The following is a 27,643-nucleotide window of genomic DNA, read 5'->3' as shown; positions in this document are numbered from 1 at the left end:
TCTTCTGTTGTTGCAGAAGATGCTTTTCTGATCACCAAGGTTGTAAAGAGTGATTATGAGTTGTTGTATCCTTCCTGGCAGCTCAAACCAATCTGGCCATTCTCCTCTGACCTCTCTTATCAACAAGATATTTCCACCCACAGAACTGTCGCTCGCTCAATGTTTTTTGTTTTTTCGCACCATTCTGTGTAAACTCTAGAGACTGCTGTTTGTGAAAACCCCAGGAGAGTTTCTGAAATACTCAAACCAGTCCATCTGGCACCAACATCCATGTCACAGTGAAAGTCACAGAGATCACAATTTTTTCCATTTTGATGTTTGAACTGAACATTAACTGAAGCTCTTGATTTGTATCTGTATTATTTTATGCATTGTGCTGCTGTCAGTGGATTGGCTGATTAGATAACTGCATAAAACAGCAGGTGTATGGGTGTTCCTAATAAAGTAGCTGGTGAGTGTAGTCCTTTTCGAGCAGTTTCTCAACTACTTCTGATGACCAGCTTAGTCTGAGCGAAATGTACACTTTGTTCCTGCTATTTATATTGGAAATTAATGTACCTGACCCTATTGAACAAGATGTTTAGTTTCCTTTGTGTATTTCTGCATGCACTGTTAATTTTCCTGAGTCCAGATAGTTAAAAAGCCACTAATCTGAGACATCATGTCATGCTGAAAAACCACAGCAGGTTTAATTTTCATTTCTTTCTTAATAGCTGTCAGCTGGAGATCAAAATGTAAACGCACTGATGCCCTTGAACTGCAGTTAGCTCAGAATCTGACATTTAAACTCATGTTGCAGAATACTGAAAGCAGTCTGCAATGATAAGACAGAGTGAATGAATGAAGTGTTTTTATTCATAAGACCAACCCCAAGTGCCCTGGCATCGTGAACAGATGATTCTTGTTGGGGAGAACATGACTCCATGGATTCAGAACTGCACAAACTGTAGCCAAGCCCTGGCCATGGAGCTAAACATCGCAAAAGCCATTGTTCTGAGCTTTGTGCTGTCTGTTTTTGTCATATTTGGAGTACTGGGTAATATATTGGTCATTCTTTCTGTGGCTTGCCACCACAGCCTTCGGACAGTCACACATTATTTTATTGTAAACCTGGCAGTGGCTGACCTCCTACTGAGCTCTACTGTGCTTCCATTCTCTGCCATTTTTGAGATGCTGGGCCACTGGGTGTTCGGCAGGGCTTTCTGTGATGTCTGGGCTGCCATGGATGTACTTTGCTGCACGGCCTCCATAATGAGCCTGTGTGTGATCTCTGTGGACCGCTACATCGGAGTTAGTTACCCACTACGCTACCCAGCTATTGTGACTGAGAAGCGGGCACTGTTGGCACTTGTGGGAATTTGGGCTCTATCTATTACCATCTCTATTGGACCACTATTTGGCTGGAAGGAGCCTGCACCAGAGGATGAATACATGTGTAAAATCACAGAGGAACCTGGCTACGCCATTTTTTCTGCAGTGGGTTCTTTCTATCTCCCTCTAGTGGTTATCTTGGTCATGTATTGCCGTGTATATGTGGTGGCGCGTAGGGAGACGTACAGCCTTAGGAAAGGTCACAAGACGGAGAAGGCACACCACGCAGAAGCAGTGACGTTGCGGATACACAGAGGCAACAACATTGTGGCAGAGGATGAAACGTTGAGGAGCCGCACTCACTTCACAATCCGACTCCTTAAATTCTCCAGGGAGAAAAAGGCTGCAAAAACCCTGGGCATTGTGGTTGGGTGTTTTGTTCTCTGCTGGCTGCCATTCTTCCTGGTTCTGCCTATTGGTGAGTGTCGTTTTGTTTTTCTGTTGTTTTTGTTTATTTGCTTGTTTTTGTAGAACTTCAGTACTGGTCAAAATTTAAAAAAAAGAAAAAGTAACCCCTTCAAGTCCCAGATTTATATTCAGTTAATCCTATATAATTTTTAATTTATAATAGTATACCCAGTATGAATTAGTGTGCGGTGAAACTTAGAAAGGCATGAATGTGAGGAATTTTAAGTCTGGAAAAGATAATAGTATTTTTAATTTGTTTAAAACTTGGACACCACACATTTATTCTGTTATGTGCTATATAATAATGATGCAAACACTGTAATACTGGCATGACTCTAAGGATTCAGAAAATGTATGATTTACCCATATTATCTCATTCTGAGGGGGTGATTTTCAGCCTTATATCAGGCATGGCGTTTTTTGAAGAAAGCAGACCAAACAGTAAGCAGACCAAAGTCAGTAAGATTCACACTCATTTTATAAATTTGTTAAAAGAATGGCAGTACAGGATAATAATTTCACATTCAATTTACAACTATGAACAACCAACAATAGATTTTACATTTGTCAGGTATTGTGCAAACATCATTGTATGTACAATGGTAATAATACAAACAAAATCTAATAATGATATGATAAATAATGATATGATAAAAATAGATGATACTACTACTACTACTAATACTAATAATAATAATACTAATAATAATAATAATAATAATAATAATAATAATAATCAGCCTTCAGAACATCAACAGGACTCATCACTCAAACAGGTCATCATTTTCTTCATCTGACTCCCCAAGTTCAAATTTGGACTGTGGATCATCAGCTTGTTTTTGGTTGCTGCAGGTTTGCAACCTACACATATCTGTGCAGGACAGTCCATTTGACAGGCATGTGCAATCTGGAAGTTTGCATGAACGCACACACTTGCATGAAAGCAGCTCCAACACCACTTCTGGTGCAGGTGGGGAATGCATCCAATGAATGGCCAACTTGCCATCATTAACAGTCTATCCATGCAGAGTTGGGCTTGGCACCATGGGAGAAGTTTGTAGACAGCACTTCCAGATTGCTGCTTGATAGTTTGACCGTTGAACATGCATGTAAAGACAATCTCTACATGGTGGTAGCTGGCTAGACTCAGGCTACATCCACACAACAACGGCAACGAGATTTTATTTAAAAAAATATCGCGTCCACATGGGCAACGGATCAGTAAAATATCAGGTACATATAGCAATGCAACGCTTGCTGAAAATGATGCAATACACATGTGCTCTACGTGCACTGTAAGACGGTCCCATCGGAGACACCAGAACAATAGAAGAAGTAGGACGCATGTGCATAAACCCCTTCTTCTACCCGGCGTGAAGTACTCACAGGAACAAACACACAACAACAAGAAGAAGATGGCTGCGACTACGCGAGGAAATCGTGCCTTCTGTGTGTACAAATTAGTTTTATTAGTGTGCATAGTTTTATATAACTTAATTTTCTTATTGTGTGTGAACATTTTGAAAAGCATTTTTATATAATTTATATAACTTTTTATATTCTGTGTGAACATTTTGAAAAGCAGTCTTATCCAATAAAAAAAAAAGAAATTCAAGAAATGGTTCAGTTACTTGTTTATTTAAAAGAAAAGCTGTATACAAAAGTGAATGCAATGCAGTGGTTCATGCAAAACAGCGAGAGTGCTGCTTGTTCTAGTCATGTGGTTGTGATGTCATCGTAAACAAATCTGTTCTACTCATCCAGACGACTTCGCAACGGCGCCGTTGCCAGATTTTTCCACTCTGGAACCCGTTCTCAAAAAATATCATTTTGGGGCACCCAAAATGCCGGTGCCATGTGGACGCCAGGCCGAAACGATAAACAATTTTATCAGATTCACCTGAATCCATTGCCGTGTGGACAGGGCCTCAATTACTCCCCTTTTGGCATGGAACAGCTGGTGACGCAGTTCATTAACTTTACCTGTGCTTCTATTAGCTGTGTACATGCAACAGGTAAACTGCTCAATTTTCTGGAAAAGATCCTTTGTTACATTCCATGACTTTCCCAGTTGACTGAAGGTGTCTTGGTATGAGGTGTCCTTTTTCAGCATCTTCAGGGCTTTAAACTTCCCTTGACCAGCGAATGCACTGACCATATCACAGCCTGTGAAGGCATGTAGGCCAATTAGGCTATCACACACGCCATATCCAATTGAGCCTACCAGTTTAGTAATGTCAATAAAATGAGTACGATTCTGTGTTCCACATTTCTGATAAATAGGACAGGTGATGTCTTTCTGGAATGCAAGACAAAGCACCATGACATCAGTGTCTTCAGCTGTGATAATCACGGACTTTGAGCCTGCATTAGATGCATGCAATGCATGCAGTAGCAAACGTGTATCAGCTTCCTCATGCGTCGAGTGCAACTCTGTTACTTCCTCACACTTCTCCTTTGTCAGCTTGTAACAAGTTTATTCACAGGTCATGTACAGAATTTTGCCATGCAGCAATTGTCTGTACTGTGGATGTTTCCATTCTGCCACCAGAAACTTGATGAGGCTGCTCTTGTTGGAGGAACTACAAAGGAATTTCCGCCACCGTCTCACATAGTGTCCACCTACAAGGTCCTTGTGTTGGAGAGCGGAGTCTGCACCCCGGTTTACTCGTTCAGCATCTTTGATGGAAGGTTGGCGATAGACATCGAAAACAACATCTAGCCTCTCACTTTTCACACCTTCTTGTAGGACCGACATCAACGCTGACTTTGCCACCTGTGCAAAGGTTCTATTGTCGCCATTCATTTTTTGAATAAGGCTCATCCCATCAATGATGCAGGTAGATGGTGTTGGGATGTGTCCTGCTGGAGACACATTCTTTTCGAGTTCTCTAGCAAGTGCAGCCTTGTTGGTTTTTCATAAAGTGCCATCAGCATTGGCCAGGGCCCATGGCAACGGGCCAAGTGGGTGAGCAAGAACATCCTTCATATTAACATTCCTGCTTTCAGCCACAAGGATCATGTGGCTGAACAGGTTTCTATCAGCCTTGAGAACAACATCTTGACCTTTCTTTCCATGATATCTTTTTGTGTTAATATTGAAGAATGTTTTGAGGCCTTGTTTGGTCATCTTGTCAAGGAATTTTAAAGATGTTGGGTCCTCTTCTACAACCCCAATTCCAAAAAAGTTGGGATGCTGTATAAACTGTAGATAAAGTCAGAATGTGATAATTTGCAAAACATGGAAACCCTATTTTTCATTGAACATAGTACAAAGACAACATTTCACATGTTGAAACTGAGAAATTTCATTGTTTTTTGAAATATATATGCTCATTTTGAATTTGATGTCAGCAACACATTTCAAAAAAGTTGGGACAGGGGCATATTTACCACTGTGTTGCATCACATCTATGTGGCAGCGGGGGCATGGTCAAGCGCCGGTCTGTGACAGGAGGGCGGAGTCAGGGAAGGTAAGTGGCAGAATCACTACACCTGACGTCAATTAACCTGTGTTTGTGTGTGTCTTCCCAGTGACCACGCCCTATTTAAAGAGGGAGAGCAGAGAGCAGAAGAGCTTCCCCCGAACCAGATGCCGGTTGTGTGTGTGGCTGTCTGTGTTTTCGAACTAAGTTACGACTGAAAAGTGTGACAATAAAACGGTTTATCAACCTGAGCTCTGTCCTGCCGTTTTCTGTGCTCCGCTCATACACAAGAAGTGCCACAGTGGTGCTGAAACCAGGGACTGGAGCACCAACACCGAACCGCCCCATGAAGTCTTTCCCATTCGCCGACCTGGTCCACGCCCTCGCCACGGCCCAGCAAAGCCAGCACCAGGTGCTAGTCACGCTCCGTAAGGAGCAGGAGCAGCGCTTCAAGGCCCTGGTGTTGGCCCAGCAAGAGGACCGACAGGCGTTCCGGCACCTCCTCATGTCGGCGGGGACAACCGATGCTTCCACCGCGGGCCCGTCCCCCCTCACCCTGACAAAGATGGGCCCGCAGGATGACCCCGAGGCTTTCATCACGCTCTTTGAGCAAGTCGCAGAGACCTCGGGGTGGCCAATGGATCAGCCCGCAGTGCGCCTCCTCCCCCTGCTAACGGGAGAGGCGCAGCTGGCCGCGCTACAGCTCCCTGCCGACCGCCGGCTGGCCTACGCGGACCTTCGCCAGGCCATCCTCCAGCGTATGGGGCGCACCCCTGAACAGCAGCGCCAGCGCTTCCGCGCTCTGCGCTTGGAGGAAGTCGGCCGGCCGTTCGCGTTTGGCCAGCAACTCCGGGACGCCTGCTGGCGGTGGCTGAGGGCCAACAACTGCGACGCAGAGGAGATCGTCGATCAGGTGGTGCTGGAGCAGTTCATCGCGTGCTTGCCAACAGGATCCGCGGAGTGGGTCCAGTGCCACCGCCTGGCGTCGCTGGATCAGGCCATCGAGCTGGCGGAGGACCATTTGGTGGCTGTTCCGGCAGCAGGACAGCAGACAGCCTCTTCTCTTCTCTCCTCTTCTCTCTCTCTCTCTCCCCCTCCTCCTGTGTCCCGTCCTCGCCCCATTCCCCCACCGCGGAGGCAGGGGCCGGCACCACCACAGCCGGCCCGCCGCACCTGCGGTGCCCTCCCGTTTCTCCCTTCTGTGTCTGTCTCTACCCCTCCCTCAGGTGAGTGAGCCCCAGAACACCAGTGCAGAGAGGAAGCCCGGGCCGGTTTGCTGGCACTGCGGGGAACTGGGCCACCTCCAACAGCAGTGCATGGCAATGGAGGTGGGCGCGGTGGTTCGGATCCCCGACACGCCAGAAGCCGCCCTCGATCGGGCCGGAGCGTATCGCATACCGGTGAGTATTCAAGGGGATACATATCAGGCATTGGTGGATTCTGGTTGTAATCAGACCTCAATTCACCAAAGCCTGGTGCAAAACGAGGCATTGGGGGGAGCACAGGGGGTGAAGGTGTTGTGTGTGCACGGGGACGTTCACAGCTACCCTTTGGTGTCGGTCCACATTTTTTTCCGAGGGGAAAAAGTTATAGTGAAGGCGGCGGTTAATCCTCGCCTTACCCACTCTTTAATTTTGGGGACTGATTGGCCGGGATTTCGGGATTTAATAACACACTTAGTAAAGAGTGGGTCCTGCCATTTAACAGGGGGAGGTCCCGGTGTCGCTTTGGCAGGAGCAGCTGTCGCAGAGCCATCTACGTCATCTCCGCGGCAGAGTGAGGAGCCGCCGGCCCCTCCTCTCTCTGTTGGGGAATCCCTCTCAGATTTCCCATTAGAGCAGTCGCGAGACGAGACTCTGCGGCATGCGTTTGACCAAGTGAGAGTAATCGATGGTCAAATGCTCCAGCCGAACGCCACCCCGTCCTTCCCCTACTTCGCGATTATGAAGGATAGGTTATACCGAGTGACGCAGGTCACTCAAACTAAAGAGCGAGTCACGCAACTTTTAATTCCAAAGAGCTGCCGGGAATTAGTATTCCAGGTGGCTCACTTTAATCCCATGGCTGGACACTTAGGGCAGGATAAGACACTAGCCTGAATAATGGCCCGATTCTGTTGGCCGGGGATTCGCGGCGATGTTCGTAGGTGGTGTATGGCGTGCCGCGAATGCCAGTTAGTAAATCCAGCGGCCATTCCAAAAGCGCCTTTGTGCGAAAGGATTGGGATGGATCTCGTCGGGCCATTAGATCGGTCAGCACGAGGGTACCGCTTTATATTAGTTCTGGTGGACTATGCAATGCAATACTCAGAAGCAGTGCCTCTGCGCAATATCTCAGCACGCAGTATTGCGGAGGCGCTCTTCCGCGTTACCTCCCGAGTTGGAATCCCGAAAGCGATTCTGAATGATCAAGGCACCACATTTATGTCACGGACACTGCGCGGACTGTATGGGTTATTGGGGATTAAGCCAATCTGCACCAGCGTGTATCACCCACAAAGGGACGGTTTAGTGGAACGGTTCAATCGCACCCTCAAGAATATCATTAAAAAATTCGTAAGTGAGGATGCACGTAATTGGGATAAATGGCTCGAGCCCTTGTTGTTTTCAGTGCGAGAGGTCCCACAAGCCTCCACGGGGTTCTCCCCGTTCGAATTATTATATGGGCGTAAGCCGCGCGGCATTCTAGACGTGCTGCGTGAAAATTGGGAGGAGGGACCTTCACAAAGTAAGAACGAAATTCAATACGTTATGGACCTGCGCGCAAAACTCCACACGCTCACCCACCTAACCTAGGAGAATTTGCGGCAGGCCCAAGAACGGCAAGCCCGCCTGTACAACAAGGGTGCGCGCCTTAGGGAGTTCACACCGGGAGATAAGGTACTCGTACTGTTGCCCACATCGAGCTCCAAATTGATCGCCAAGTGGCAAGGACCCTTTGAGGTCACACGGCGAGTCGGGGATGTCGACTACGAGGTGAGGCGAGCGGACAGGGGTGGGGTGCTACAGATTTACCACCTCAATCTGCTTAAACTCTGGAATGAGAAGGTCCCGATGGCGTTGGTATCGGTGGTTCCGGAGAAGGTGGAGCTGGGGCCGGAGGTTCAAAAAGGGGCACTGGCATCACGTGCCTCTCCGGTCCCCTGTGGAGACCACCTCTCCCCGACCCAACTCACGGAGGTCGCCCAGTTGCAGACCGAGTTTTCGGATGTGTTCTCGCCCCTGCCTGGTCGCACTAACCTCATAGAGCACCACATAGAGACGCCCCCAGGGGTGGTAGTGCGTAGCCGCCCTTACAGGCTACCCGAACACAAAAAAAAGGTGGTTCGGGAAGAACTTGAGACCATGCTCAAAATGGGCATCGTCGAGGAGTCCCACAGTGACTGGAGCAGCCCGGTGGTCTTGGTACCCAAGGCCGACGGGTCGGTCCGGTTCTGTGTGGACTATAGAAAGGTCAATGCGGTGTCTAAATTCGACACGTACCCAATGCCTTGTATTGATGAGTTGCTCGATCGACTCGGCCCTGCTCGTTTTTATTCGACACTGGATTTGTAGAAGGGATATTGGCAGATCCCCTTGACTCCACTATCCCGAGAAAAAACGGCCTTTTCCACACCGTTTGGTTTACACCAATTCGTCACACTTCCATTTGGGCTGTTTGGGGCGCCCGCTACGTTTCAGCGGCTGATGGACAGGGTCCTCCGCCCCTATGCCACCTATGCGGCCGCCTATCTCGACGACATCATCGTCTATAGTAATGACTGGCCGAGGCACCTCGAACATCTAAGGGCCGTCCTTAGGTCGCTGAGGCGAGCGGGTCTCACAGCCAACCCGAAGAAGTGTGCGATTGGGCGGGTGGAAGTACGGTATCTGGGCTTCCACTTGGGCAACGGGCAGGTGCGTCCCCAAATTAACAAGACCGCAGCAATTGCGGCCTGCCCGAGGCCCAAGACCAAAAAGGGGGTGAGACAGTTCCTGGGGCTGGCTGGCTATTATCGTAGGTTTATACCTAATTATTCGGACGTCACCAGCCCGCTGACTGATCTCACTAAAAAGGGGGCACCAGATCCGGTCCAGTGGACGGAGCAATGCCAGCGGGCTTTTTGTGAGGTAAAGGCTGCACTGTGTGGGGGGCCACTTTTACACTCCTCTGACTTTTCTCTCCCCTTTATGTTGCAGACCGATGCGTAGGACAGAGGGCTGGGGGTGGTTTTGTCCCAGGAGGTGGAGGGGGAGGACCGCCCCGTCCTGTACATCAGCAGGAAGCTGTCGGTGCGTGACGGGCGCTACAGCACCATAGAGAAAGAGTGTCTGGCCATCAAGTGGGCGGTCCTCGCCCTCCGGTACTACCTGCTGGGGCACCCTTTCACCCTCTGTTCGGACCACGCGCCCCTCCAGTGGCTCCACCGCATGAAGGATGCCAACGCGCGGATCACCCGTTGGTACCTGGCACTCCAACCCTTTAATTTCAAGGTGGTCCACAGGCCGGGGGCGCAGATGGTCGTGGCGGACTTCCTCTCCCATTGGGGGGGAGTCGGTGGCAGGCCGGACGGCCGCCCGGCCTGAGTCGGGCGGTGAGGGTATGTGGCAGTAGGGGTGTGGTCAAGCGCCGGTCTGTGACAGGAGGGCGGAGTCAGGGAAGGTAAGTGGCAGAATCACTACACCTGACGTCAATTAACCTGTGTTTGTGTGTGTCTTCCCAGTGACCGCGCCCTATTTAAAGAGGGAGAGCAGATAGCAGAAGAGCTTCCCCCGAACCAGACGCCGGTTGTGTGTGTGGCTGTCTGTGTTTTCGAACTAAGTTACGACTGAAAAGTGTGATAATAAAATGGTTTATCAACCTGAGCTCTGTCCTGCCGTCTTCTGTGCTCTGCCCATACACAAGAAGTGCCACAATCTACTTTTAGCAACACCCGGTAAACGTTTGGGAACTGAGGAGACCAATTGTTGTAGTTTTGAAAGAGAAATGTTGTCCCATTCTTGCCTGATGTACAATTTCAGTTGCTCAACAGTTCGGGGTCTCCTTTGTCTTATTTTGCACTTCATAATACACCAAATGTTTTAAATGGGAGACAGGTCTGGACTGCAGGCAGGCCAGTTTAGCACCCGGACTCTTTTACTATGGAGCCATGCAGTTTTAATATGTGCAGAAAGCGGTTTGGCATTGTCTTGCTGAAAGAAGAAAGGTCTTCCCTGAAAAAGATTTTGTCTGGATGGCAGCATATTGCTCTGAAACGTGTATATATCGTTCAGCATTAATGATGCCTTCCCAGATGTACAAGCTACCCATGTCATGTGCACTAATGCACCCTCATACCATCACAGATGCTGGATTTTGAACTGTGCACTGATAACAAGCTGGATGGTCCCTCTCCTCTTTAGCCTGGAAGATGTGGTGTCCATGATTTCTAAAAAGAATTTCTACTTTTGATTCGTCAGACCTCAGGATAATTTTCCACTTCACCTCAGTCCATCGTAAAAGAGCTCGAGCCCAGAGAAGGCGCCGGTGTTTCTGGATATTGTTTATATCTGGTTTTAACTTGCATTTGTGGATACAGTAATGAACTGTTTTTACAGACAATGGTTTTCTGTAGTGTTCCTGAGCCCATACAGTGATTTCCACTCCAGGCACATGTCTGCTTGTAATGCAGTTTTGCCTGAGGGCCTGAAGATCACAGGCATCCAATGTCAGTTTTCAGCCTTGTCTCTTGCATACAGAGATTTCTCCAGTTTCTCTGAATCCTTTAATGATATTATGGACCATAGATGATGTGATCCCCAAATTCTTTGCAATTTTACATTGAGGAACATTATTCTTAAATTGTTGCACTGTTTGCCCATGTAGTCCTTCACAGAGTGGTGAACCCCTTCCCGTCTTTACTTCTGAGAGACTCTGCCTCTCTGGGATGCTCTATTTATACCTAAATATGTTACTGACCTGTTGCCAATTAACCAAATTAGGGTTTTTTTAAGTATTACACAACTTTTTCAGTCATATGTTGCCCCTGTCCCAGCTTTTCTGAAACATGTTGCTGACATCAAATTCAAAACAAGCACATATTTTTCAAAAACAATAAAATTTCTCAGTTTCAACATTTGATATGTTGTTCTTGTACTATTTTCAATGAAAGATAGGGTTTCCATAATTTACAAATCTTCACATTCTGTTTTTATGTACAGTTTACACAGCGTCCCAACTTTTTTGGAATTGGGGTTGTAGTCTTGATTGTCTAAATACCTTGTAAGCCTCTTCCCCTATCTCAGAGGCTCTCAGGAGATCCCTGGTCACATCAAGAGGAGCAATGGAGCCAGTTGAGAGGCTAACCAGATCAATGCCATTGGGGGCCATAGGATTGAGCCAGTTATTTTCCATAAGGTCTTCCGAGAGACTTGACATCCTTTTCATCTCTTATAATCCTTAGAGCCTGCAGATCTTGATGGGACAGCTTGGAGCTGCCTTGACCTATCAGGTCTCTCAGCTGTCTGAGGAACAAACATCTGTATTCAGCTGTTAGGTAATATTTGGTCACAGCTCCTGGCTTCAGACTGAATCCTTTTGTCCCTCCAGCTGTCTGGGTGTCTTTGTTTACAGTTTCTTCTATGGCTTGGTCAACAGGGATTCGACCAAAGGGATTGGTGGAGCCCATCTGAACAGAGAAACAACCTTCCATGAACTCTTTGAACACATCTGGGTGTGTGGAGGGCAGTTGAGACATTTGGGCATAGTAGTAGGGAAGGTAGCATGCATAATTTATTCTGCCATATGCGAAGCACCAAGGAATCATCGCCCGAATGCTCGCCAGGTGAAGGATCCAATCTCCCTCTCTAGATGCCCTTATGAGCCCCAACAAGATTTCAACCATGTCCAAATAGGACATCCAGAAGGCAGAAAGACTGCCATTTCCATTTCTAAGAAACTCACAGTATACTTCAAAAAGCTCCAAGATGCGAGTACAAGGGCTGCTCTCAAGGACCTCTTTCAAAGCATCCTGTAACACCTCTTCCCTGAAGCTAAAAATTGACTTCTGTGTTTCCTCGAGGTAACCTCTGGTGGTTGGGTGGTTATCTTCCAACCAGGCCAGGAAACCATTCCATGCTAGCTGCATGAATGCCTCATACAGAAGCTTATGTAGTCGCACTGCCCTGTTGTTCTTGTGACCATCCAATACACCAGCAACAGAACCTTCTGCTACAACACCAGATTCAATGCAGAGGTTTCGGAGTCCAGCGTCTTCAAAACATTTTCCTAGTATTCCCAGCATTGTGCAAATGGTGTGGAATACACCAAGTCTGATGTTTTGGAACTCACTGTGTTTCCATGCAATCTCAACAGCCTTTGCATAAAGAGCTTGGTCGAAGACACAAACAATCTTTTTCAGGCCTAACTGTTGCATGATCCTTAATGACTGGTTAAGCACCTCTTTGACAGTAGCCATTTGTGTTGCTGGAGCATTGATGGTGGGCAGGTAGCCTATATTGTTGGGGATGACCACCATTTTGTCACGAGTGAGGATATTGAAGCCTGTCCAGCTGCTGATTGCCTGTCCTTCTTGTTGTGGCAAGCGTGCAAGAACCCAAATAATGTTCTTTTTTCCTAGCAACCTGAGTATAGAGATCTTGCAGTCACATGACCGGAAAGTACACAGCCGCCATCTTGTCGGTAAAAAACACAGCTGAATACTGCTGCACTCGTGTACAGAATGGATCAATTTCAACCGATGGACTACACTGCTCATTTTTCTAATGAACAGATAACTAGATATGTGTCTAAAATAAACAATCTACAGATTAGTGACCCTTATGGCTTACCGGACGGAGTTTTCACAACCAGATTTTGAACTGCCAGCGGAATACCCAGACATGTATAATTACCTCATTAACTTTCCCTCGCTGTTCAGTGGTGAAGCACTGCGTGCTTATAAATCTCTGGACAGTTATCTTTACAGAAATTCAGGATTTGTCAGCGACTCAGATGTGGCATCTTGTAAACAAGAATCCTCATTGGATGGGTAAGTCACTTAAGTATTGAGTATAGCACTGACCAGCCGATTATAGAATAGAATAAGGTAATTCCAGCTGTAATTCCAAATCGTCTGTCTTGTTTATCATGGATCTGGCGTTGGAGAGATAGAGGCTTAGCAGTGGAGGTTTGAGTAGCTGTTTTCTGAGCTTAGTCAACAGGCCGGCTCTACAGCCTCGCTTTTGCTTCTGCTCCCGGCGCCGCCTCCTTCGCTTTGCTTCCAATAACAATCCACGCAGACCCCGCTGGTCTCGCTGTCTCGTCCGGAATGTTGTGCATGCGATTGAAATCGCTACAAACCGCCATTTTCTGCTGGAAACCAATGTCCAGTAAGTCCATACAGTTGTAGTGGATATTGAAGTCCGGTACAAACGAACAACACGCAAAAATACACACAAAAAACAAAAAACATGCACAGGTAGGGAGAGCTTGTAGCCGCAGCCGTTGTAGTAGAATTGTATATAGTAGGGTTTTCCAGAAGAAAAGGTAGAAGTAAAAGCAGAAGTAGAACTAGAAGTAGAAGTAGAAGGCGGAAATATGGCGTTTGACCGACAAGATGGCGTCTGTCACAATCTGGATCGGCTGTGACGTCACATGCAAGTGCTCCATTGGCTGCAGTATTGATGTCTGCACATTTGCTTTGTGGTGGTCCCACTCATTGTCCAGCATTGTAAGAAGGCAACATTGGTGCGGGTGCACTGATGCTCCGTTGCTTTGTTTTGGCAACATCTGGCTTGGGTTGGACAGCATCTTGGTCAGATTTCTTTGCTTGCACAGCTATCCCATTCACACTATGAAATGTTCCCTTACCACTGACTGTTTCTTCCAGGTGATCAATGTTGTCCCAAGCTAAAGTAGTGAATAAGCCAGGATAGATGTTAGTGGGCAAAGCTATGTCACTTTCAGCTGAAATTAGTTTTTGAAGACACAGGGCTGTGTCAATCTCCTCCATCTGTGAATAAGACACACAGTGACCTAGTCGGTTTAAGATATTTATCAGCTCTACATTTCCTGTTAATGACTTGACACTAAATGGGAGAATGATATGCTTGGAAGGTTTTATACTTCCACATGTCACTGCATATACTATAGCTTGACTAAATGATTGCACAAGCCGCTGGACTCTCTGAGTTGCATGATGAACATCATGAGAGCCTGTGAGTAGATAACAAAGAAAAACACTAAGGCTACATCCACACGACAATGGCAACGAGATTTTTTTTTTTAAATATTGCGTCCACATGGGCAACGGATGAGTAAAATATCAGGTTCATATGGCAACGCAACGCTTGCTGAAAACGATGCAATACACATGCCACACCTCTACGTGCACTGTAAGACGGTCCCATCGGAGACACCAGAACAATAGAAGAAGTAGACGCATGCGTATAAACCCCTTCTTCTGTAGCATTAGCCACATAAAGTTTTGATTATTAATCAGTAGCGTAAAACGAAAGACGCGGAAAGAGGAATGAACGGGGGTAGATGGAAGCCGGTACGCCAACATTCTGATATCCTCCAGAATTCTTTAATGGTCCGGAATAAATTGAATGCTACACGTTGATGGATTACTTTGTTCTTCTATGCCCTTTTTGAGGAATGTATTGTCGGACTTAAACCAACATCTGAAGAGGTGAGATCGCTCCTTTTTTTTTCCTGTTTGCTGGCAGGATTGTTTTTGTTTTTGGAAAGCGGACGGGCGGTGCACGGTTTGGTACTGCTTCCGCAGTGTTTGGACTAAAGACTCTGCCCTAAGGGCTATTCTCTCTCTCTCTCTCTCTCTCTCTCTCACTTTGCACCATTACACAATAAATATTCACAGTGAAAATATTTTGTAAGCGCGTTTCATGAACCAAGTTATAGGATTTGTTGACAACTCGCATTGAGTTCGTTACACTTCTACCCGGCGTGAAGCACTGACAGTCATGTGGTTGTGACGTCATTGTAAACAAATCCGTTCTACTCATCCACACGACTTCGCAATGGCGCCATTGCCAGATTTTTTCACTCTGGAACCCGTTCTCAAAAGATTTCGTTTTGGGGCACCCAAAACGCCAGTGCCGTGTGGACGCCAGGCCGAAACGATAAACAATTTTATCAGATTCACCTGAATCCGTTGCTGTGTGGACAGGGCCTTAGTGACTCTGGAATGGTAGGGCATTCTTCCTCTGATTTAACATCAGGTGGCCAGGATTGAGGAACATCCTGTTCCTTGATGTCTGCTCTCAAATTGATGACTACTCTGGCTACAACATCTTTGCCTTTAATTTTCAGGTTGTGGTTTTCTTTGACAAGTTCCCTCATGGACAGGTTATCTGGATAGAGCAGGAGTTTTCCATTATCGTCAGGGAAGATGTATAGTGCTCCACCAAACTCATGCTCAAGCTTTCGCCATATGTGCTTTTTGGTTGTATTTTTGACGTGGATCATTCCTTTGAATTTCATTGAAGCAGCCAGTCTAGAAGTTAGATCAGTCATAGACATCACTTTAGGTTTGGCAAAAAGCTCCATCCTGATGAACTGAAATAGCTCATCAAATGATGATTTTACAGCAGCTTCATACTGGGCTTCAACATCATCACATTCATCACAGACTAACACATTTTTAGGGATGTCTTCTTTTGTGTACAATCTGTAGCAAGATCTGTGGTAGTGTCCCTCTGCTGCTACAAGGTCTCTACTTACAATAGCCAGGATTCTATTGTCCATTTTTTTTGTGGCTACCCTTCGTATCTTTTCATCAGCTCGAAGTTCTCTACACTGTACCACTTTATCCCTTTTATTTTGTCCTGTTACATATTTGTCAGTTTTCTGACAAAATATGCACTCCTCGTCGTAAGTCCTAGATGTTCCTGAGACCTGTCTAACTTCTCTTTTAGATTCTTTCTTTTCACTAGAGCCACTAGCACTTTGTTTCTCTTTTTCAAGAATGCCATCAAGAAGTTTCTTCATAGTGAGGATACTGCGACACTTCCTGTGGTAATAAAGTGTTGGAATCTGTCCCTCAGGAAGGTCTTCCACCATTTCTAAAATTGGTGCATGATTCCGTATCTGAGCTGCCCTGAGCAGAGTTTTCCTGGAGTCAACTCCTTGAAGTGAAACCAACTTATCTTTATCATCAGAGCAGTGAATAATGCATTCCATTTTTGGTCACTTTGGCTCTGGACTGTCATTTGCTTCCTCACTGATGGCCATAATAACTGATATTTAGGCTACTTTACAGAAATAAAGCTTACCTAATTTACACAGGAGCCTAGGTTGATGTGTTGACTCTCATGTGCCTAACTGTCAACTAACTGTCAAAATTTAAACCCTGCAGATCTGGTGCAACATTCTGTGAGCACGAGCAGAACACTAACCAACAATTCTGTAACCAAAGAAACCATTCATTTTCATGTGAAGCACCAGGGTCAGTGTTTGTGGCCCTGCTCTGAGGCTTTTTAAGTTTCAGGTTTGACCCTGGTCTGGTCTCAACCCCTCATGGACAAGAAGTTATGTTCAAGCACCAGTTTTGGCCTCACACAAACAAGCATACATTTGTCACTGTCTGAAGCTCAGGCAACAGATCAAGTAGAAGTGGTCAGACAGTACTGACCAGACCAGCAATAGTAAAATAAACTAAAAAAATCATCAAGCCCAGAAGATGGTTGAGTATAAATTAAAAAGTCAGAGGCCAATAGCATGGGAAACCTCAGAGGTTGGCAAAACTAGTTTTCTTTGAAAAACGCCATGCCTGATATACGGTAAGGCTGAAAATCACCCCCTCAGAATGAGATAATATGGGTAAATCATACATTTTCTGAATCCTTAGAGTCATGCCAGTAGTGCAATGTTTGCATTTTGTATCTCTGATGCTCCCTGATGCCACAGGATTAAAAGAAAAAAGATGGTTTAGGCAGAAATGGCAAGAAAATGTGTGTGATTAAAAGTTTGAAGAGCTCCAGGGTTGGCTGTACTTGTCCAAAGTGTTCACAAAAGGACTTGAATGAAAGCTCAGATTGTCTCATCTCATCTCATTATCTCTAGCCGCTTTATCCTTCTACAGGGTCGCAGGCAAGCTGGAGCCTATCCCAGCTGACTATGGGCGAAAGGCGGGGTACACCCTGGACAAGTCGCCAGGTCATCGCAGGGCTGACACATAGACACAGACAACCATTCACACTCACATTCACACCTACGGTCAATTTAGAGTCACCAGTTAACCTAACCTGCATGTCTTTGGACTGTGGGGGAAACCGGAGCACCCGGAGGAAACCCACGCGGACACGGGGAGAACATGCAAACTCCGCACAGAAAGGCCCTCGCTGGCCACGGGGCTCGAACCCGGACCTTCTTGCTGTGAGGCGACAGCGCTAACCACTACACCACCGTGCCGCCCAATACCAAACATAATAAAATAAAATATTTAAATATGTCTTTAACAAAGGCCAATAGCAAGATATGCACCTGTGTCAAAAACGTGTTTTTTCAATGGGGGAGTGTAACTTTAACAGCTGACAACACTAATTTAGCTGTGACTCCAGAAGGGTTATCATACAAAAATGTTAACTACAGACATGTATCTTTTCAAAAAGTATAAGCAACCTTTGCCACCTTGAGTAGTACCAACATCTTGTCTGGCCCATGGACTATTACAGTTTTGTGATGATGGCTGAAGACTATAATTGACATGAACAGTTATGTTGTCATGAACAGTTTTGTACTCAAGTTTCCATCAATGAACAGCTGATAACTTCCACAAACTAGACCTGCATGTATGATGGTATTGAGCCTTGTTTGCAACCATGGTTACTTCAATACCTTGACCCTCATCTAGTCTCTCAAATGTGATGGTTGAAGGGAGCTGGCCAAGTTCACTGAACTGGATCAAATGCTCTGCAAGTGAACTGTATCCACTCCCCTTGTCTGCTCACTTGGACAGCAAAGGACATGTCAATGCCCCTGCCTTTTATTATTGGCATATAATACAGATTTTCCAGTTAGTCTTAGCTGTGCAAGAAGTTGATGGTCCTTGACCATCAAGTTCCACAAGTTTAAAGATTTTTAGCATTTTCTCTTACAGTTTCTTAAAGCAAAGGCCAAGGGTTTATCCTTTTACCACCTTTTACTTTAGAAAAACACATCCAGGTTAGGGATACAACTAGGTTCGGATGTGAAAATCGACCTACACCAAACCTGATCGTTCATCACCAAACCCAATCGTTCATCCATTGCTATTTAATTCCTGTGCGATCTGAACACCATCCGGGTAACTACATGAACGTCATGTAAAGCCCCATTACCCTTGGCTCGGCTCTCCCGTGCTGGCACATCCTGTCAATTCAGGTGCGACGATCTAACTACATCTAAATATGCATAATATTAACTTGATGTGGGGCTAACATTAGATAGCATTTAGGAAATTAAACTACACTACGACTAAATTATCACTACAAGCAGGCACAGAAAGCATGGCATTAAAGCAGAGTGTATTTAGCTGACTCTGAACCCCATGCTAGCCCTTACAGAAAAAACACATGAACTTCACATGTGATTTCTCACATGTGAAATATGTGGAAAATGTGTTTTGCACATGGGAAACATGTTATTTGCACATGGGAAACATGTGGTTTTGGCCCAATTTTATGTGAATCACATGTGGGAATGTTTTATACATGTGGTAACGTTTTCCACATGTGCTCTACATGGTAACACGTTACAAAATCTGATACCATGTATTCCACATGTGGTTTTGCACATGGGAAACGTGTTATTTGCACATGGGAAACATGTGGTTTTGGCCCAATTTTATGTGAATCACATGTGGGAATGTTTTACACATGTGGTAACATGTTTTCCACATGTGCTCTACATGGTAACACATGTTACAAAATCTGATACCATGTATTCCACATGTGGTAACGTGAAATACATGGGAAATTCATGTGTTTTTCCTGTAAGGGAAGTTTCACAGCAGTGGTGTCACCAGTGTGCCCTGGCTGTGCTTTGACATCCACTCTATTACATTTTCTGTAAAGTATGACCACTGATAGATAAATTGATCTAATTATGTCCTCGATATCATTAAATATCCATTCCTGATAAGAAAATTGATCAGAAAATAGCTGTCACTGATGACCAGTGGTGGCCATTTTGAAAAATGGCTGCCATGACTGACATATTGAAAACTGGTGATGGCTCAATATCCAAATTTTTTGGGGAATGCCTTTGGCTGTATGTGTACCAAATTTTATGCTTTTATCACAAAATGCACAATTGTATGGAAATTTCTAGCTAAGCTACACCACTATTACTGAAATGTTGATGTCTCACACACACATGACTGTGTGCCTTAAAGAAAAAAAATTACAACCCCAAATCAGAAAAAGTTGGGATGGTATATTGAAATTAAAATTTAAACTGAAAACAGTGATTTGTAAATAACACTTGACCTGTATTGCACTCAAGACAATACAATAGTAAATTATTTGATGTTTTACCTCATGAGTTTTGTTTCTTTTTAAAAATAAACACTTATTTCAATTTTGATTCTTGCAACACCTTTCAAAAAAAAAAGTTGGGACAGTAAACCATAAACATTATAATATTGCCATTCCTTCTCATAGCCTTTAAAAGATGTTTAGGGACTGAAGACACCAAGTGATGAAGCATTTCAGGTGTTATTTTATCCCATTCTTCCTTCAAACAGGTCTTAAGGGGTGCAACAATATGAGGTTGTCGTATTTTTCATTTCAAACTTTATACCACACATTCTCTATTGGGGACAGGTACCCTCTCCTTCCACAGTCATGCCTTTGCAATGTGTGCAGAATGTGGTTTTGCATTGTCTTGTTAAATCCCTGGAAAAGATGTTGTATTGAAGGCAGCATATGTTGCTCCAAAATCTTCGTGTTCTTTTCTACATTAATGCTGCCATCACAAAAGTGTAAGTTACCTTTGCCAAGGGCACTGGCACAACCCCATACCATGACAGACCCTGGCTTTTGGACTCGTTCATGGTAACAGTCTGAATGGTCCTTTTCATCTTTGGTCCAGAGCTCATGGCACTCATTATTTATTCAAAAAAAAAAAAAAAAAGACCTGGAATACTGATTTGTCTGACCACAATACATGTTTTGACTGTGTGATGGTCCATCCCAGATGCCTCTGAGCTCAGAGAAGTTGACGGCACTACTGGACACAGTTAATATAAGGCTTTCTTTTTGCAGAATCAGGTTTCATCTGCCATTTGTGGATGTAATTCCATATTGTAGTGCTTGACAAAGGTTTGCCAAAATACAGTAATCCCGAGCCCATGTGGTTATATCAGCTATAGATGAATGGAAGTTCTTGATGCAGTGCCATTTGAGGGATCAAAGATCATGGGTGTTCAGTTTAGAATTGTGCCCTTGCCCCTTACGCATCAAAATTCTTCCCAATTTCTTGAATCATTTAATGATCTTATGCACCATAGAGGGTGAAACATCCAAATCATTTTCTATCTTTCTTTGAGGAATATTGTTTTTAAACATTTCAACAATTTTCCTCAGCCCATCTTTGCTCCTCAAAGACTAGGCCTTTCCTAGATACTGGTTTTGTGGCAAATCATGATTACAAATCACCTGTTGACATCTGTTTCAAATCCATCCATCCATCCATCCATCCATCCATTATCTGTAGCCGCTTATCCTGTTCTACAGGATCGCAGGCAAGCTGGAGCCTATCCCAGCTGACTATGGACGAGAGGCAGGGTACACCCTGGACAAGTCGCCAGGTTCTGTTTCAAATCACATTATGTAATTGTTTTACCTCATTACTAGCCTTAAATTGTCCCCTGTTCCAGCAGTTTGGGAATGGATGTATATTAACAAATGAAATTAAGTTGACTCGACAATGCATAAAATATCTTGGGTTCATACTGTCTGCAATGAAATACAAGTCAAAAATTTACAAACTCACTGCTTTCTCTTTTTATTTGTGTTTTCCATACCATCCCAACATTTTCTGATATGGGGTTGTAGTTTCTTTCATTAAGGTCCTTCATTTCTGTTGGATAAAGGTGCCTCTTGTTTATGCAATATGCTCTTTGACAGTATTCAGGCACTAATAGCCTCAGCATTTCCCTTGTACACTAAAAATGGATGTAATACAAAGCAGAGCTAATCTGTATTCTCCGCATGTGGAAAGTAGTAGTAGTTTTACTCATCAGAAAAACAAGGTCCTCCAAGCCCTTGAAGGCTTTTTTGTTCAAGGTTACAGACAGGGGAATCAATATATGCATTCGTGGTCAAACATGGGTAAATGCAGCAAATTAGATTAATCTATGACTGAAAACCTAATGAAAACAAATAAATTGCCTTACAAATATCTAGCCAGTATTTCTTACATTTGAGGTCACAAATATTAAGTCAAAATGCATATTGCAAGTCTCAATGCAAATGTTTCCTTCAATCAGTACACAAACATATTGGCTAATTAAGATGAAGCATAATGGTAATGTAATGGAACAATGGTTTTAAGCCTATGGAATTTACACGACAAAAACAGACAACTGAATTTGAGGAGAAAATTCCTTAATGCTAGTGAAATTATCTTGCTGCATGGACAGATAATTTTACTTGACAAGACATCTTGGAATAAGTTGGTTACAATCTAGAACTAGTTTTAATAATCTCAGAGTTGGTGTCTTGTATTATTCTAATAGGAAATGCTAGATTGTTTCAACTATATTCAAGATATTCTAACTTGTTAAGATATCGTTTTTGCAGTGTAGAAGAAAACAAGACACCAACTCTGAGATTATTAAAACTAGTTCTAGATTGTAACCAACTTATTCCAAGATGTCTTGTCAAGTAAAATTATCTGTCCATGCAGCAAGATAATTTCACTAGTATTAAGGAATTTTCTCCTCAAATTCAGTTTTCAGTTTTTTGCACTATATTTGCATGTCTCAAACAGGGTACTGATCTGCCCGATTAAGTAAAAAAAAAATAAAAAATAAAAAAGTTGCAAACTTTATGCAGAACAGTTTATCAAAATAAAAACTGTTAATAGTAACTATTGACATTGCTGATTATTGCAGTAATGATCTTTATATCCTTATGGTACTTTCTGTCCTACAAATAAAATTTAGGGGTTTTGTTCTTAAGGAATTATGCAAAAATCCATTTAGGGCTGCTAACATGGCATCTTCCCACTATGGATTATTAGAGAAATATAAAATATATGTACAATCATGATTATGTATTTTACAGTATAATACTGGAGTATTTTCATGTTAAATATCTTTATTAATATGAAAATTTGTTATTTGAGCACATTACTTAAATCATCTTAATCTTTCCAAAACTATGGTGTAATAGTCCCTGCAGTGGGGCAGAACACTGAAGCACTGTGATAGGTGGGTGAATTCCAAAAACACTTATTTTATGAGGCTTCTTGAATTTTCAGCCTAAATTGCACGCACGCGTGCGCACACACACACACACACACACACATCATTAATTAGACACAGGTGTGATCACTTTGCCACTTAACTTCCCTGGCCTCGCCCTCCATTCACAAACTGACACTCAACCACACCCCCGCTGCCACATATGGGTATATTTATATACCAGTTAGATGAAGCAGACATTTTACATACTTGTTTTCTTCTTCTTCTTAATAATAATAATAATAATAATTACTACCTTTATCCCAAGCTAATTCTATACATGTTAATCAAGTTTCACTTTTGTAAGAGTTTGTGGGCGGCACGGTAGTGCAGTGGTTAGTACTGTCGCCTCACAGCAATAAGGTTCTGGATTTGAACCTCATGGCCGATGAGGGACATTTCTGTGTGGAGTTTGTGTGTTCTCGCCATGTTTGTGTGGGTTTCCTCGGGGTGCTCCGGTTTCCCCCACAGTCCAAAGACATGCAGTTAGGCTAAGTGGATACTCTAAATTGTCCATGACCAAAAAGCAGTGCAGTAGACGAGTGGCTAGGCGGCTGTACTTACTTAGCCAAGAAACCCTAGGAAAAGAACCCAGAGCACACTGGACGGGTGAAGAAGAGTTTGTAGGAATTTCAATTTAGTATGAGAAGAGTAGCAAGCTGGTCACATGCAATTCTGCCTACATTGCTACAGAATTTTGAAAGCAGACTGTTCTACATTCATTTTAAATAAGTGCTTTATCATGGTCATGTTCTTTCTGCCACTACCCTAAACATATACATTTCTAATAACAGTATCAGAATAATGCACAGAATAAATTAACCCTTTATGCTTTTACAACCCCATTTCCAAAAAAGTTGAGACTGAGAAATTATTGTTTTTTGAAAAATATATGCTCATTTTGAATTTGCTGCCAGCAACACATTAAAAAAAAGTTGGAACAAGGGCAACAAAAGACTGGAAAAGTTGTGCAATATTAAAAAATAAAAATAAAAAAAAAGCATCCCAGAGAGGCAGAGTCTCTCACAACTAAAAATGGGGAGGGGTTCACCACTCTGTGACAGACTATGTGGGCAAATAGTGCAACAATCTACCATTCCTCAAATATAAATTTGGAAAAAATTTGGGGATCACATCATCGATGGTACATAATATCATGAAAAGATTCAGAGAATCTAGAGAAATCTCTGAACGCAAAGGACAAGGCTGAAAACCAATATTGGATGCTCGTGATCTTCAGGCCCTCAGGAGGCATTGCATTAAAAACGGACGTGATTGGAAATCACTGTATGAGCTCAGGAACGCTTCCAAAAACCATTGTCTGTTAACACAGTTCGTCACCGCATGCACAAATGCAAATTAAAACCATATATAAACAATATCCATAAACATCCTCACCTTCTCCGCGCCCGAGCTCATTTGCAATGGACTGAAGTGAAGTGGAAAACTGTCTTATGGTCTGACGATTCAAAATTTGAAATTCTTTTTGGAAATCATGGATACCATGTTGTCCGGACTAAAGAAGAGAGGAACCATCAGTCTTGTTGTCAGCGCACAGTTCAAAAGCCAGCATCTGTGATGGTATGAAGGTGCATTAGTGCACATGGCATGGGTAGTGTCAGATGTGCAGGCAACTTACAGAAGCAATCTTGGAGAAGTGTCTGTAGCAAACTGGTAAACAAATCCAAATTGTGATTCAAAACGCACTCAGGGGAAGCGAGGGTCGAGCGAGGCACAGTCAGATTGTCAGAGGCAAAAAAGAGATCAAAGTGAAGAGAGGCAGAAGCAAAGTCATAAACTAAGAAAAGAAGAGCAGAAAGTCAAAGGCTTGATATGGTCAAGTATGAAAACACTGAGCAATACTTCACAATGAGCAGGTGGAAGAAGAGTGCTTAAATATGCTTTGTGTTGATTGGGAAATGTGGACCAGGTGCAGCACTAATTAGAATTCAAGAGAAGGAGGGCAGTGTAGACCTTTCTGGGAGTTGCAGTCCGCAGTGGTCATGTTTGGAGGCTGCTGCGAACTCGGAGCTTCTGTATTATTCGTGACAGGTAGCTTGCAAACCTGGAAGGCACCATTAATGCTGAATAATATATACAGGCTTTGGAGTAACATCCAGATGATGTCTTTTTTGAGGGAAGACCTTGCTTATTTCAACAAGACAATGTCAAACCGCATTCTGCACATATGAGGGGAGGTCAAAAAGTTCTAAAACAAACTGAAAAAAATCTTTATTTATGAAAATAACAAAGCTATTCTCTACATATCCTCCATTTAAGTCTAAACACTTCTGCAAGCGATGTTTCCATCGGAGAATTCCTCCTTTGTATTCCTTTTTTTTAATTCTTTTGAATTCCTTTTGAAATTATAACATCTGTCTTTGAACTTTTTGACTTACCCACGTATTACAACTGCATGGCTCCATAGTAAGAGTCTAGGTGCTCAACTGGCCTGCTTGCAGGCCAGATCTGTCTCCCATTGAAAACATTTGCCGCATTATAAAACGCAAAATTATGTGACTCCAAACTGTTGAGCAACTGAAACTGTTTATCAGGCAAGAATGGCATGCCATTTCACTTTCAAAACTACAGCAACAGATCTCCTCAGTTCCCAAACATTTACAGAGTGTTGTTGAAAGTAGAGATGATGCAACACAGTGGTAAACATGACTTTGTCCTAATTTTTTTTTTATGTGTTGCTGGCATCAATTTCAAAATGAGCATACATTATTCAAAAAACAATAAAATGTCTCACTTTGAACATTTGATATGTTGTATTTATAGTATTTTCAATGAAATATAGGGTTTCCCCTGGCGACTTGTCCAGGGTGTACCCCGCCTTTCGCCCGTAGTCAGCTGGGATAGGCTCCAGCTCGCCTGCGACCCTGTAGAACAGGATAAAGCGGCTAGAGATAATGAGATGAGATGAGATGAGATATAGGGTTTCCATGATTTGCAAATCACCACATTCTGTTTTTATTTACAGTTTACACAGCATGACCTCACATCCTATGTGGGGGTTTCACCTCCAATTTTACTTGGCTATAACAGAAATATTGTTATGAAAATCAGAAATCCATATGATAACTTTTGTACAGATTGGTCCAAATATAATCTTGGTTAAATTTCATGAAGATTGGACAAAATTTGTGACCTGTGAAAAGAGTTTGTTGATAAAATCCAATATGGAAGAAAATGGCAGAAATGTATGTCACAGGGTGCTTAATCTAGAGAATCCAATGGTACCTCATTTTATGCTGTATGCATAAAACACTCTTTATATGTGTAAACGCACCTCCAATTTGACCCATTGGTGGAGCTCGAATGTTTAAAGTGATAAAACTTGGAGAAAAGAATCAAGGGACTGTCCCCAATCAGTGTGACAAAGTTCAAAATGTTTTACCATATGGTTCGAGGGGCTGCCATAGACAGCCTAGCCAGAAGAAGAAGATTAATAAGAAAGGGTACAAAAACAATACAACTGTACAACTTTGCTACTTGGCCCCAAAAAATCTATTTTCATTTCTGTTTAATACACCATTTCTCCACCCCTACTATTTACACTCATTTCTCATTTGAAGTAGGCTAAATAATACAAAAATTGACTTTTTTTTGTCTTAGTAAAACTTTTTCCAGACTTAAATACATTGTGAAAATTAATTTTCAAAAGAGCAATTTCTAAAATTATAGTTATGTGAATTAAATCACTAGACTGCATTTTTATCCTGCCCACGTACACAACCCCCACAAGAAGCCCTCATAAAGTGTCCTGCGAGACAGCACATCATCCTTAGCTATAAAGATGGAAGCTTCATTTCAAGGATAGGTGGCTTCCTCTGACAGTTCATTTCTGCTAGATGATGCACCTTTAGACAATGCTAAAAGGTACATATAGGCTATGATGAGGAACATTTGTCCTTTTTCATTTCCCTGCCTGTTGTAAATATGAATGTCCTCAATGAAGTTTTCTATAAAACCAATATGGGACATTGGACTGTATTTCAAAGTGACAGTTAACCTTGATTATGAAAGAAGGTGCAAATAATAAAAGCCTATTAAAAAATGGCTTCAATCATAAGCCATGATGTACCATGTAAGCTTTTAGGACTTCCCATTTTCTTCTCCTACTCAAATTGTAATCTATGGCAGCTTTTCTTACTCTAAATGCAATGTGTTATCAGACAGACACATCCTGCCAATATGAGGATTCAGTCTGTCTCTACCAGTCAAGCTTTTCATCTCTTTGCAGATGTCCTTTAACTACTAGCAGCCAAATCAAAAAACCTTCATAGTCTTAAAATCGGTTTCCACTTCTTGAAGAAAAGCTTATAATTAAAATCTGTTAGTATAATACCTCTCTGTTGAAGACATCATCCTAAAAAATTGTTATTCTAATCCCATGAAAGGGATTAACTGGATACTGCTGTGTTCTATGGCAGTTGTTTGTATGTATTAGGTGTGAATATAATGTTATGTATGTAAATGCATGTGTGTTCCTCAAGGATCCATCTTCCCAGCTTACCGGCCATCAGACACAGTCTTCAAAATCACCTTCTGGCTTGGATACTTCAACAGCTGTATCAACCCAATCATCTACCCAAGCTCTAGCCAGGAGTTTAAGAAAGCCTTTCTGAGTGTGCTAGGTGTTCACTGTCTGCACCGCAGCACCAGACCTACATACCCACTGTGCCAGGACCATGCTGCAAGCCACACACAGTCACAAATGCTCTCACTGGGCTCAGGGAGCCGCACTGAGCCTTCACATTTCAGCCCGTCATCCTCTGTGGTCCTTTCCCGTACCCCTTCATCTTCCCCAGTGGGGGGATTAGGAGTCAGCACTGGGGTCAGTGCTGGAGCAAAAGTGGCAGGGGTGTGCAGTAAGAACCTGCTGAGGATGTGTTGTTGTGCTGGGAACTACCCAGCACGGACACAGCCTCCTGCATGCCATCCTCTGCCTATTATTAAGGTTCATCAGCTTTCTCTGTGTGAAAATGGTGAAGCAGTGTGA

The 27,643-nt window shown here is 43.5% G+C and overlaps 1 protein-coding gene across 1 annotated transcript; it reads left to right on the top strand.

The window, feature by feature from the left end:
• The first annotated feature begins 876 nt into the window (after positions 1-876).
• Positions 877-27,643, top strand: adra1aa (adrenoceptor alpha 1Aa). Its single transcript, XM_060930784.1, has 2 exons — positions 877-1,789; positions 27,138-27,643. The coding sequence occupies exons 1-2, from the start codon at positions 895-897 to the stop codon at positions 27,641-27,643; spliced, it is 1,401 nt and encodes a 466-aa protein (XP_060786767.1). The 5' UTR covers positions 877-894.

The sequence above is a fragment of the Neoarius graeffei genome, chromosome 10, assembly GCF_027579695.1.
Source record: "Neoarius graeffei isolate fNeoGra1 chromosome 10, fNeoGra1.pri, whole genome shotgun sequence".
Classification (NCBI taxonomy): Eukaryota; Metazoa; Chordata; class Actinopteri; order Siluriformes; family Ariidae; genus Neoarius; species Neoarius graeffei.
The sequence above is the reverse complement of the archived record's forward strand: the minus strand, read 5'-3'. Positions and strand labels throughout refer to the sequence as shown.

What these genes read in the sequence shown, in the direction of transcription:
- adra1aa (XM_060930784.1), top strand. Translation starts at nt 895, where the DNA reads ATGATTCTTGTTGGGGAGAACATGACTCCATGGATTCAGAACTGCACA. An exon ending in CTTCCTGGTTCTGCCTATTG is followed by an intron (nt 1,790 to 27,137) that starts GTGAGTGTCGTT and finishes GTGTTCCTCAAG; the next exon opens with GATCCATCTTCCCAGCTTAC.